Genomic DNA, 11797 nt, shown 5'->3' on the forward strand with positions numbered 1-11797 from the left:
GTAACCAACCCGATATTTACCTTGGTTACCAGCTCACGCAGCTTCACGTGCAGAGAGCAGGGAGCAGCGCACACTGAGCGGTGGCTCCCTGCTCTCCTAGTTACAGCACACATCGGGTTAATTACCCGATGTGTGCTGCAGCTACATGTGCAGAGAGCAGGGAGCCGTGCACACTGCTTAGCGCTGGCTCCTTGCTCTCCTAGCTACAGCACACATCGGGTTAATTAACCCGATGTGTCCTGCAGCTACATGTGCACAGAGCAGGAGCCGGCACTGACAGTGAGAGCGGCTGAGGCTGGTAACAAAGGTAAATATCGGGTAACCAAGGACAGGGCTTCTTGGTTACCCGATGTTTACATTGGTTACCAGCCTCCGCAGAAGCCGGCTCCTGCTGCCTGCACATTTAGTTGTTGCTGTTTCGCTGTCACACACAGCGATCTGTGCTTCACAGCGGGACAGCAACAACTAAAAAATGGCCCAGGACATTCAGCAACAACCAACGACCTCACAGCAGGGGCCAGGTTGTTGCTGGATGTCACACACAGCAACATCGCTAGCAACGTCACAAAAGTTGTTCGTTAGCAGCGATGTTGCTAGCGATGTTGCTTAGTGTGACGGGGCCTTTACAGCTTGTGTTGTTGGAGATAATCTCCCTTAATAAGGGTGGCAGAGAAAAACTGATTAAAGGTTACAACCCAGGATAGTGGTGGATAAGCAACTTCAATCAAGTTCTAAAGAAATTCAAACTGTCCTGCAGGCTCAGGGTGCATCAGTGTCAGCGAGAACTATCCTTCCACATTTGAATGAAATTAAAAACATATGCTATGGAAGAAAGAGAACCCTGACACAGAGACATACAGACGTGGCCGAAAGTGTTGGCACCTTGAAAATTGTTCCAGAAAATGAAGTATTTCTCCAAGAAAATTATTGAAATGATACATGTTTTGTTATATACATTTATTTCCTTTGTGTGGATTGGGAACATAAAAAAACAAAACAGAGAAAAAAGGCAAAATGGACATAATTTCATAAAAACCTAGGAGTACCCCACTGCTGACACAGAGACATAAAAAGCTAGACTGCAGTTTTCCAAAATGTACGTAAGCCAAAATTCTTCTGGGAAAGCGTCTTGTGGACAGATAAGACCAAGATAGAGCTTTTTTCTTAAAGCACGTTATTCTACTGTTTCGCAAAAACGGAATGAGGCCAACAAACCACCGTGGTAATTGCAAATCATCAAGAAACCATTAGTTATCTAGTTAAATATATTTATTGGAAAGGACTCATAGTTCTCAAAGTTAATGCTTTGTGAAGAGTTCACCATATAATGCAGACAGTCCTTTGCACTGGGGCTTTGGTAATATAGGCCACATTCATAGCTATATATGTAGTTAGTTACAGTTACAAAGATTGAAAAAAGACCTAGGTCCATCTACTTCAACCCATGACCTAAACTAACATATTGATCCAGAGGAAGGCAAAAAACCCCGTGGGCCAGATAGTAAGCGCCACATTAGGGAAAAAAATTCCTTCCCGACTCCACATACGGCAATCAGAATAGTTCCCTGGATCAATGCCCCATCACAGAATCTAGGGCACATAACCTGTAATGTTGTATTTTTCAAAACAGGCATCCTTGCCTAACTTTAGTAGTGAATAAACCATTACAAAATTATGTGACATAGAGTTCCATAGTCTTCACTGCTCTTACAGTAAAGAATCATAGTTATATGGCATCAAAGCCATGTTTATCTTCCCAGTGGAGATGGCTTCAGATTTTCTAAATGTTCTTCCATCCACCAGCAGTTAAAATGGTTGTGGCATTCTGCTGCTCTGTGTCCAGGAACATAGTTGTTAGATGGATGATTCAGTAATTACGCTTCGGTACCTGTCGTACCTGCCGTTCTCCAAATTTCTTCTCATTGGAAGTCGGTAAGATGTTAGGCTCCAGCACAGATGATTCCAGTGGTCTTTATGTTCCTCCAGCCCCAAGTCTTTCCCCTCGATTTTACACGGGAAGTTTGGTGGCCTGGTTCTTTTCCCTTAGACAGATGGTGACACCTTCCCGGGAGAACTTTAAAGACAAACTCTGAGAAAAAGGAGAAAAGACAATTATCAGTAGACATTATTGAACTTCGGCATCTCTGTCATCTATTTTTGAAATTGGATTTTTTAGTGCAACAAATCTTTAAGTGAAACATTTTTGGCTCAAATAAGACCCTCACATATTTACTCACCTGGAAATCTGTATAATTAGTAAGCTGATGCATTATTAGGCCGACGAATCCCGTCCACTCGCCTATCATGCCTGCCATGTAGAAGATCTGCAGAAGGTAGAGGATAGAGGATGTTATTATTACCTGTCTGGTACGGGATGAGACGGTAGGATGACTTTTCCACTGAGAGGTTATAATTTACTTTTACACAGGACACAAGTGAATTACACAAGATAATGAAATATGAAATAAACTTACCAAAAAACAGGCACCATTGCATAGCTGGAAGAAGGTGGTGCACATACCTGTAACAACTGGAAGAACGTGTTAAGAAAAGTACCTGAATGTTATTATTATATTGCTTCCCATAGTGCCATGACCGTGCGATAAAATATGGCACAAGGGAGCGTACCTTACACACCTAAACACACTGACTCATCTAGAAAAGGATACATATCAGGAGTAATGCAATCGTCAACAACGCTGCTGCCAATCTAAAGTGGCACATACAGCGACTGCTGAAGGATCGTTTGTACAGGTATACAGACTGACATAAGTTGTAAATGGCAAGAAGAAAAAATGCCAGACCTGCTCCGATCCTGTGCGGTGTAGGATGGGTTTTCACCTAGAAAGAGAAGAAATATATGACGGTCATCAATAAGATCATTATGAAGATCTGAGAATACATAACGGCAGGATCCCCCCAATATAATATACTGGGCTCCAGGCAGTCACCAAACTATAAATTATACTGAACCTGAGGTCCCGAGTATTACTGGAGACCTTATAAAAAACTGATAACTAACCGAGCATACTGCATTAACCGCGTTCGTTCCCAATGCACACTATCCAGCTAGCGATGAGAAGGATTTTCTGGCAGATGATAAACCGCTTCTCCGATGGCTCAGATTGAATAATCATGAACCTATACTGGATGTACGCGATGCCGGCCCCTGAAATAGAAAAGCAAGTTATCAACCAGATATTTCTATGTCACTGCTATAGAAAATCTAACCTTAAGAGTGCACCAATGATTAACATCTCCAGTACTGGCCGTTATTAGAGATTTACAGGGACTATCTGTGCCACTGGTGTCCTATCTCTGTATCAAATTGATGATGATTGAAGGGAAGCCACATATCCTTCATTGCTTACCAGGCACAGGTCCTTACTTCTGGTGATGGCTGTGCTTGGTATTACAGCTCTGTGTCATTTACTTTAATGGGATTGAGCTGCAGAAATCTTTAGTACCAGGTTTTTTGTAAAAAAGTACCAAAATGTTCAGCATGGTCTCTTAAATCAGGTAAACAGCGGGATGTCATAGTCAGAACCCCACCGATCTCTTATTAATGGGCTATAAATCTTCTAGTCCCAGAGACTTCAATGTCACCTCTGAGCACGGAATTGCTGAGCTCTTCATGAGGATATCTCCCTATGGGATGCAGCGTCTACTTACCAAAGAAGGAGTTCACTAGGAAGATAACGGTGTAGATGACCGATTCTGGGAACGTAATTCCCGTATCACTGTAAAAGATATGGAAAATTTTGGGAATTATTAGGACATGAGCGGATTAATTGTCATTTATAATTATCCTCCATTATATATTCTGACCAAAAGTACATTGGTGGAAGTTTATCAAACTTAGTGTAAAATAAAAGCGTTACGGTGCTTGGGAGAAGGGAAGGAAAAAGCAAAAATGCAAAAAAGAAAATTGTCTGCAGCAGGAAGGGGTTAACAATGTACAACTTAGAAAGCAAGAAGACATTCCAGGAAATTTAATCGTATAATTAGAACATTACATGATATTAAAGGGGTTGTCCACTACTTGGTTATCCCCTTCTTATTCCCCATGTGAGCCCCCACAAAAATAAAAATGCCAAAACACACCGTTGGTGCCGGCGCGGTTACACCAGTGTCAAAACTTGTGTTCCCGGGGCTCATGTGACATTGTTAAGACACGGGAGCCCCGCACCCAATCACTGCCAGTTTCTGTCTCCCGCCAAAGGTGAGTATATATTTTTATTTTTATGGGAATGGTACAAGAAGTAGACAACCCTTTAAATATAAAAATAATAGAAAAGTCTACTTTGTTCCCAGTACCCTCTTACCTGATGTAAGGATATTTCTGATGCCCTGAGATGACTGTCAGGGCAATTAGCACACAGACGCCCAATAGCGTCCATAAGACCCACAAGATTGGCAAGAATGCCAAACCCCGGATCTCCATGTTGGAAAGAAGAATAGCTAAGTAAAACCTTGCACTCTCTCTCTATTTCTCAATATTTCTCTCTCTCTCTGGCTCTGTTTCTTTCTCTGTATTCACAGATAAGAAGGCAGATTTAGTATCAGACAGAGGTTTTATAGGCTCAGAACCTGATGATGTCACGAGGCTATTGTGATGTCATTGCTGATCACCTCATTGTTACATCATCACTCAGGCAGCCTGGATCTGATTTGTTCTTGTTATTGTAGATTTTTTTCACATATATTTCTTCTTATTAACAATATACAGTACATCTTCTATGAGTATCTCCAGCACATTGCAGTGTAATCACTCCGAATATTATATTGATGTACAAGTTTAAATACTAGCACAAAATATATATTTACAGGATGTTACAAGTTTCTCACCAAGAGCGCAGCTCCAGTATACAGATCACTTTCTGCTCTTTAAAACCCCTGTTTAAATATACACGGCCCCAATTCATCATTTGCAGTGCTTCACTTTCCTTTTTTGTCCTGTAGTATGAGTTGGTGTTATTTGTGCTAAAATCATCAAAATGGCTCATGCAATTATAAAATTTGGCACAAAGTAAAAAATTGATTTTCTTTTCCTGTCTTGAACTGTTTTTGCAACTTTTGGCAGTGGAATTCACATAGTGGTGCACTGAAGAGCACACCAGGGGTAACTGGAATGAAATTGTGCCAAATTGTGCGACTTTTTAACATGTCACAATTGATAAATCCTGCTCAACTCTGGTCTATATAATAAACTAAATTTATCAGACCTTCAAGATATGAATACATATATTGAGTTACAAACCAATACTACCAACCATTATAACAATCTACTCTTAAAACTATTGGAAGACGGAGATTGTACGGGAGCCATAGATTCAAAAACTAAAGAATATTTGTTTGTTCCCTGCCCGGTTGTACCGCTCTACCACTCGTTACCCAAGGTTCACAAAAATATCTTTCCACCCCCCTCAGGCCCACTGTCTCCGGCATAGGGTCTTTGGGGGAAAAATTGGGAGTCTGGGTGGATCAATTCCTCCAACCACTAGTTTATAATATTCCAGGGTTTATCAAAGATACAAAAGAGATAGTTAAAGCCTGGGATAACTATGAGTGGAATCATGATTTTCATTGGCTCTCATGTGACGTTGTTTCATTATATCCCTCGATCCCACATAATGTGGGAATTTGATGCCCAGCACAACATCTAGATTGGTTCTATGGGTATGAAACTGAACTAAAGAACTTGATATTAACATCAGTGCAGTTTCTCTTGGAACATAACTATTTCTCGTTTGACAGGAAATATTACTTACAATGCAGGGGCATGAGTATGGGGGCTCGTTTCTCCCCGCTTGTTAACATAGTAATGGCGAGGTGGGAGGAAGAGTTCCTATACAGTGACACCAATCCATTTAACAGCAACATCCATTGGTATGGCAGGTACCTGGATGACCTGCTGTTAATATGGGTTGGTGTACAAGATAAAATTGGGGATTTTACCACCTACATCAATTCTAATGAATTTAATTTAAAATTTACGTCAAAATCACATTGTACAAAGATAAAAACATTACGGTGCTTGGTAGAAGGGAAGGAAAAAGCGAAAATGCAAACAAAAATTGTCTGCAGCAGGAAGGGGTTAACAATGTACAACTTATAAAGCAAGAAAAAATTCCAGGAAATATAATAGTATAATTAGAACATTACATGATATTAAAGGGGTTGTCCACAACTTGGTCATCCCCTTCTTATTTCCCATGTGAGCCCCCACAGAAATAAAAACGCCAATACACACCGTTGGTGCCGGCGCGATTACACCAGTGTCGAAACTTGTGTTCCCAGGGCTTATGTGACATTGTTAAGACACGGGAGCCCCGCACCCACTCACTGCCGACTTCCTTCTCCTAGCTGAAGGTGATTGTATTTTTATGGTGATGGTGCAAGAAGTAGACAACCCCTTTAATACAAAAATAATATCCCATTCTACTATGTTCCCAGTACCCTCTTACCTGATGTAAGGATATTTCTGATGCCCTGAGATGACTGTCAGGGCAATTAGCACACAGACGCCCAATAGCGTCCATAAGACCCACAAGATTGGCAATAATGCCAAACCCCGGATCTTCATGATGGAAAGAAGATTAGCAAAGCAAAAGCTTGTACTCTCTCTCTCTCTCTCTCTCTCTCTTTCTCTCTCTATTTCTCTATTTCTCTCTCTCTCTCGCTCTGTTTCTTTCTCTGTATTCACAGATAAGAAGGCAGATTTATTATATAGAGTCATTACATACAGAGGGATCTATTCCTGTATATTATATAGTCATTACACACAGAGGGATCTATTCCTATATATTATATAAAGTCATTACTCGCAGAGGGATCGATTCCTATATATTGTATAGAGTCATTACACACAGAGGGATCTATTTCAAGTATTTATTTCTGTTAATATTGAGGATTATGGTTTACAGAGAATGAAAACTCAAAGGTCACTATCTCAGAAAATTAGAATATTACATAAGACCAACTGAAAAAATGATTTGACACTCAAAAATGTTGGCGCCTATTATTATTTATTATTATTTATTTATAGAGCACCATTGATTCCATGGTGCTGTACATGAGAGGGGGTTACATACAGAAAAGTCTGTACAGCAAATGCCTCAATACTTGGTCGGGGATCCTTTTGCATGAATTTTTGCATCAATGCGGCGTGGCATGGAGGCGATCAGCCTGTGGCACTGCTGAGGTGTTATGGAAGCCCAGGTTGCTTTGATAGCAGCCTTCAGCTTGTCTGTATTGGTGGGTCTGGTGTTTCATAATCCTCTTGACAATACCCCATAGGTTTAGGTCAGGCGAGTTTGCTGGCCAATCAAGCTCAGTCTGGTGTCTCTCATCTTCCTCTTGACAATACCCCATAAATTCTGTATGGTGTTTCGGTCAAGTGAGTTTGCTGGCCAATCAAGCAGAGTGATACTGTGGTTATTAAACCAGGTATTGGTACTTTTAGCAGTGTGGACAAGGGCCAAGTCCTTCTGGAAAATGAAATTTTCATCTCCAAAAAGTTTGTCAGCTGAGGGAAGCATGAAGTGCTCTAAAATTTCCCGGTAGATGGCTGATTGTGGAAACTTCACACTAGACATCAAGCAGCTTGGATTGTGGCCTCTCCACTCTTCCTCCAGACTCTGGGACCACGATTTCCAAATGAAATGCAAAATTTACTTTCATTTGAAAACAACACCTTGGCCCACTGAGCAACAGTCCAGTTCTTTTTCTACTTGGCCCAGGTCAGACGCTTTTGGTGTTGTCTATTGGTCATGAGTGGCTTGACACAAAGAATGGGACAGTTGTAGCCCATGTCCTGGATACGTCTGTGTGTGGTGGCTCTTGAAGCATTGACTCCAGCAGCAGTCCACTCATTATGAATCTCCCCCAAATTTTTGAAAGGCCTTTTCTTAACAATCCTACTAAGGCTGCGGTTATCCTGTTTTCTTGTGAACCTTTTTCTACCACACTTTCCTCCCACTCAACTTTCAATGTTGGATACAGCACTCTGTAAACAGCCAGCTTCTTTAGCAATGACCTTACCCTCCTTGTGGAGTGTGTCAATCACTGCCTTCTGGACACCTGTCAAGTCAGCATTCTTCTCCATGATTGTATAGCCTACTGAACCAGACTAAGGGACCATTTTAAACACCTGGGAAGCCTTTGCAGGTGTTTTGTGGTAACTAATCTAATTTTTTGAGATAATGATTTTTGTGACCTCTGGCTCCATGAAACCCTAGAGCTGCCGGCAGGTCACAAATCACCAGTGGCCGACCGGAGCGATGCTGTAAACAGATGAAGACGGCAGCAGGGGAGTATAAGAACGGGGGCAGGGGACTTAGGGGTACTTTACATGCTGCGACATCGCTGCCGATATATCATCGGGGTCACGTGGTTAGTGACGCACATCCGGCGCCGGTAGTGGCATAGCAGCGTGTAAAACAAATGAGCGACGATCAATGAGCGCAAAAACGTGCAAAATCGTTGCTCGTTGACACGTCATTCATTTCCATAATATCGGTGCTGCTGCAGGTACGATGTTGTTTGTCGTTCCTGTGGCAGCAGACATCGCTATGTGTGACGCCGCTGGAACGACAAACATCTCCTTACCTCCGTCCAATGGAAAAGGAGGAAGGAAGGAGTTGGGCGAGATGTTCCGGCCGCTCATCTCCTCCCCTCATTTTCTATTGGGTGGCGGTTCAGTGACGCTGCTGTGACGTCGCTTTGACACTGAACGAACTGCCCCATTAGAGAGGAGACAGTTCGCCGATCACAGTGACATCGCAGGGCAGGTATGTGCGTGTGACGCTGCCGTAGCGATAATGTTCACTACGGCAGCGATCACCACATATCGGCTGTGCGACGGGGGCGGGTGCAATCGCGCTCGTCATCGCTAGCAAATGCTAGCGATGTCGCAGTGTGTAAAGTACCCCTTACATTTAAAGCACCATTCCAGCGCTGAAATAATAAAGGCAAGGCTTTCACAGGGCCTTTTTTATTTCGTCTTTACATATTTAAAACACTTTTTTTATTTGTTAATTGAATAAAAAAATACAAATCCCTCTGTGTTTTTACCATGAAATTGCTGTTTTTTACAGGATGGTTTTTAGATGTAAAACACATTTTTGTTTCATGTGGTAATAATAATAATCTTTATTTCTATAGCGCCAACATATTCCGCAGCCGCCCGACCACCGTACGGAGCCGCCGCCCGATCTGCACCCCACCTACTGTCTCCTCCCCACAATTCTATAGAATGTAAGCCCGCAAGGGTAGGGCCCTCTTCCCTCTGTACTAGTCTGTCTACTGTAACTTGTGTATGTATTCTGTATGTAACCCCTTTTCATGTACAGCACCATGGAATTAATGGTGCTCTATAAATAAATAATAATAATAATAATAACAAACAAAAGAGCACAGAACCTACAGTATCAAATGGTGCAGGTTCAAAGATGTTTTAGGGTTATTTATTACAAAGGGTGTGCAACCAAATATTAAGTTGATGGTGCCAACAATTTTGTCTGGCCCATTTTTAGAGTTTTGTGTAAAAGTATCTCCGATTTGCCTTTTTTTCTGTTCTGTTTTGTGTCGTTCCAATACACACAAAGGAAATAAACATGTATATTACAAAACATATGTAATTGCAATAGTTTTTTGGGAGAAATTCAATTTTAAGGGTGTCAACACTTTTGGCCATGACTGTAAAAAGGCTAGATTGCAGTTTGCTAAAATTTATGTGAGTAAGACAAAATCCTTCTGTGAAAGGGTCTTGTGGACAAATGAGACCAAGATAGAGCTTTTTGATAAAGCACATCATTCTACTGATTACCGAAAATGGAATGAGGCCTACAAAGAGAAGAACACAGTACCTACAGTCAAATATGTTGGAGGTTCAAAGATGTTTCAGGGTTGTTTTTCTGCCTCTGGCATTGAGTGCCTTGACTTTGTGCAAAACATCATGAAATCTGAGGAAGATTATCAAAGGATTTTGGGTCTAAATGTAGTGCCCAGTGTCAGAATGCTGGATTTGCGTTCTAGGTCATGGATCTTCCAGCAGGACAATGACTCCAAATTTACTTCAATAAGCACCCAGATATGGATGTAAACAAAGTGCTAGAAAGTTCTGAAGTGGCCAACAATGAGTGAGATCTAAATCACAGTGAACACTGTTGTTCTCCCATTGCTGTTGAGAGAAGGCACCTTTCAAATATGAGTGACCTGGAACAGTTTCCCAAAAAAGAGTGGTCTAAAATTCCAGTTGAGAGGTGTAAGAAGATTTTCATGGTTATAGGAAGGGATTCATTGCAGTTATTGATACCAAACGGTGTGCAACCAAATATTAAGTTTAGAGTGACAAAAATTTTGTCCGGACCATTTTTGGAGTTTTGTGTAAAATTAAGTTTAATTTACATTTTTTTCTCAGTATTTTTGGGTTGTTCCAATACACACAAAAGAAAAAAATGTGTATAACAAAACGTGTAATTGCAATCATTTTCTGGAAGAAATACTTTATTTTCAGGAACAATTTCAAAGGTGCCAACACTTTTGGCTATAACTGTACCTCTTGGTGAGTTCTCTGTATTTGTACTCATGAAGTTTTCTCTTAATGTTAGACTTAGCTACACCTACTTTTTACAGTGTTCTTCACTTGAATGGATGTTGTGAACGGATTTTTATTAACCTTGGAAAGGATTCTGCAATCATCCACCACTGTTGTTGTCTTCCGTGGCTTTTTGCATTCCCAAGCTTACCAGTGCGCTCTTTTTTTTTTTTTTGCAGAATTTACCAAACTGTTGATTTGGCCACTCCTAGCATTTCTGCCATTTTTTTTTTTCAGCTCAAGGATGGCCTGTTTCTCTTCCATTTGATGGATTAATGCGGGAATAGCCTAGGCAGCCCTTTAAAAAGCTTTAGAAATTATTGTCTAATTACTTTATATTTCTTGAAAACTAGACAGCTATATATTAACCCCTTAACGACCCTGAACGTACTGATAATTTCTATTTGTCAGGGACTTCTCATCACTGGATCTACTGCTATGTCCAAGTTATCGTGTGATATATATATGTAAAAAGGGAACGGGTTTAATGCCGCGCTAAACACCACAGATGCTGTAGATTAAAAAGATTTCCTTTTATTTATACAGTTCTACGCGTTTCAGAGACATCTCCGTCTCCTTCCTCAGGAAAAAAGAAATCATGCTACAACACATGGCCGACAGGACCTATATATAGGCAAACATGTAGCCACATATGCATTTAGAACGTGAACAGCCCATATGACTCAGCGCCACATGGAGAAGATAAAAAAACAGCAAATCATCGGGCACAACAAAAAATAAATTTTTCCATATATGATACAAAAAACCAACATGAAAGTGTGACTAAATAGGGCCCCGCATTACACCTTTCCCTCACAGGTAACACACAGCCAGGGCCGGCTCCAGGTTTTTGTGGGCCCTGGGCGAAAGAGTCTCAGTGGGCCCCATCCACACATAGACATGCACAAATACATACAGGCATATGTACGCATACTTATTTAAAGAGAAATTCACAAAAACACATAAATAGACATATATCTAGACACCGTCATATACACTGACATACATAGATACACATCATACATGCACACACACACACACACACATATTATTTTTATATATTTATCCTGTATATATATTTCTAATATTGGGAAGCCGGCAACAGAATCACTCACCTCCCTGCTTGTCTAACAGACATGGCCACACATAGAGCACACTAACACTGCTGTATATACATCACAAGAGAGGTTGGGGACA

The 11797-nt window shown here is 41.1% G+C and overlaps 1 protein-coding gene and 1 long non-coding RNA gene across 2 annotated transcripts; both read right to left on the minus strand.

Annotated features, from left to right (window-relative positions):
• Positions 1-2238: 2238 nt before the first annotated feature.
• On the minus strand, positions 2239-2740 carry LOC142244236 (uncharacterized). Its single transcript, XR_012724485.1, has 3 exons — positions 2670-2740; positions 2475-2530; positions 2239-2324 (listed from the first exon to the last, which is right to left on the minus strand). It is a non-coding gene; the product is annotated as an uncharacterized LOC142244236 (long non-coding RNA).
• A 69-nt stretch (positions 2741-2809) lies between these two features.
• On the minus strand, positions 2810-4466 carry LOC142244235 (DNA damage-regulated autophagy modulator protein 1-like). The gene is made up of 4 exons (XM_075316436.1): positions 4326-4466; positions 3673-3740; positions 3023-3169; positions 2810-2841 (listed from the first exon to the last, which is right to left on the minus strand). Exons 1-3 carry the CDS (start codon positions 4442-4444, stop codon positions 3036-3038), a joined length of 321 nt encoding a protein of 106 aa, XP_075172551.1. The 5' UTR covers positions 4445-4466; the 3' UTR covers positions 2810-2841; positions 3023-3035.
• Positions 4467-11797: the final 7331 nt, after the last annotated feature.

The sequence above is a fragment of the Anomaloglossus baeobatrachus genome, chromosome 6 (genome assembly GCF_048569485.1).
Source record: "Anomaloglossus baeobatrachus isolate aAnoBae1 chromosome 6, aAnoBae1.hap1, whole genome shotgun sequence".
Classification (NCBI taxonomy): Eukaryota; Metazoa; Chordata; class Amphibia; order Anura; family Aromobatidae; genus Anomaloglossus; species Anomaloglossus baeobatrachus.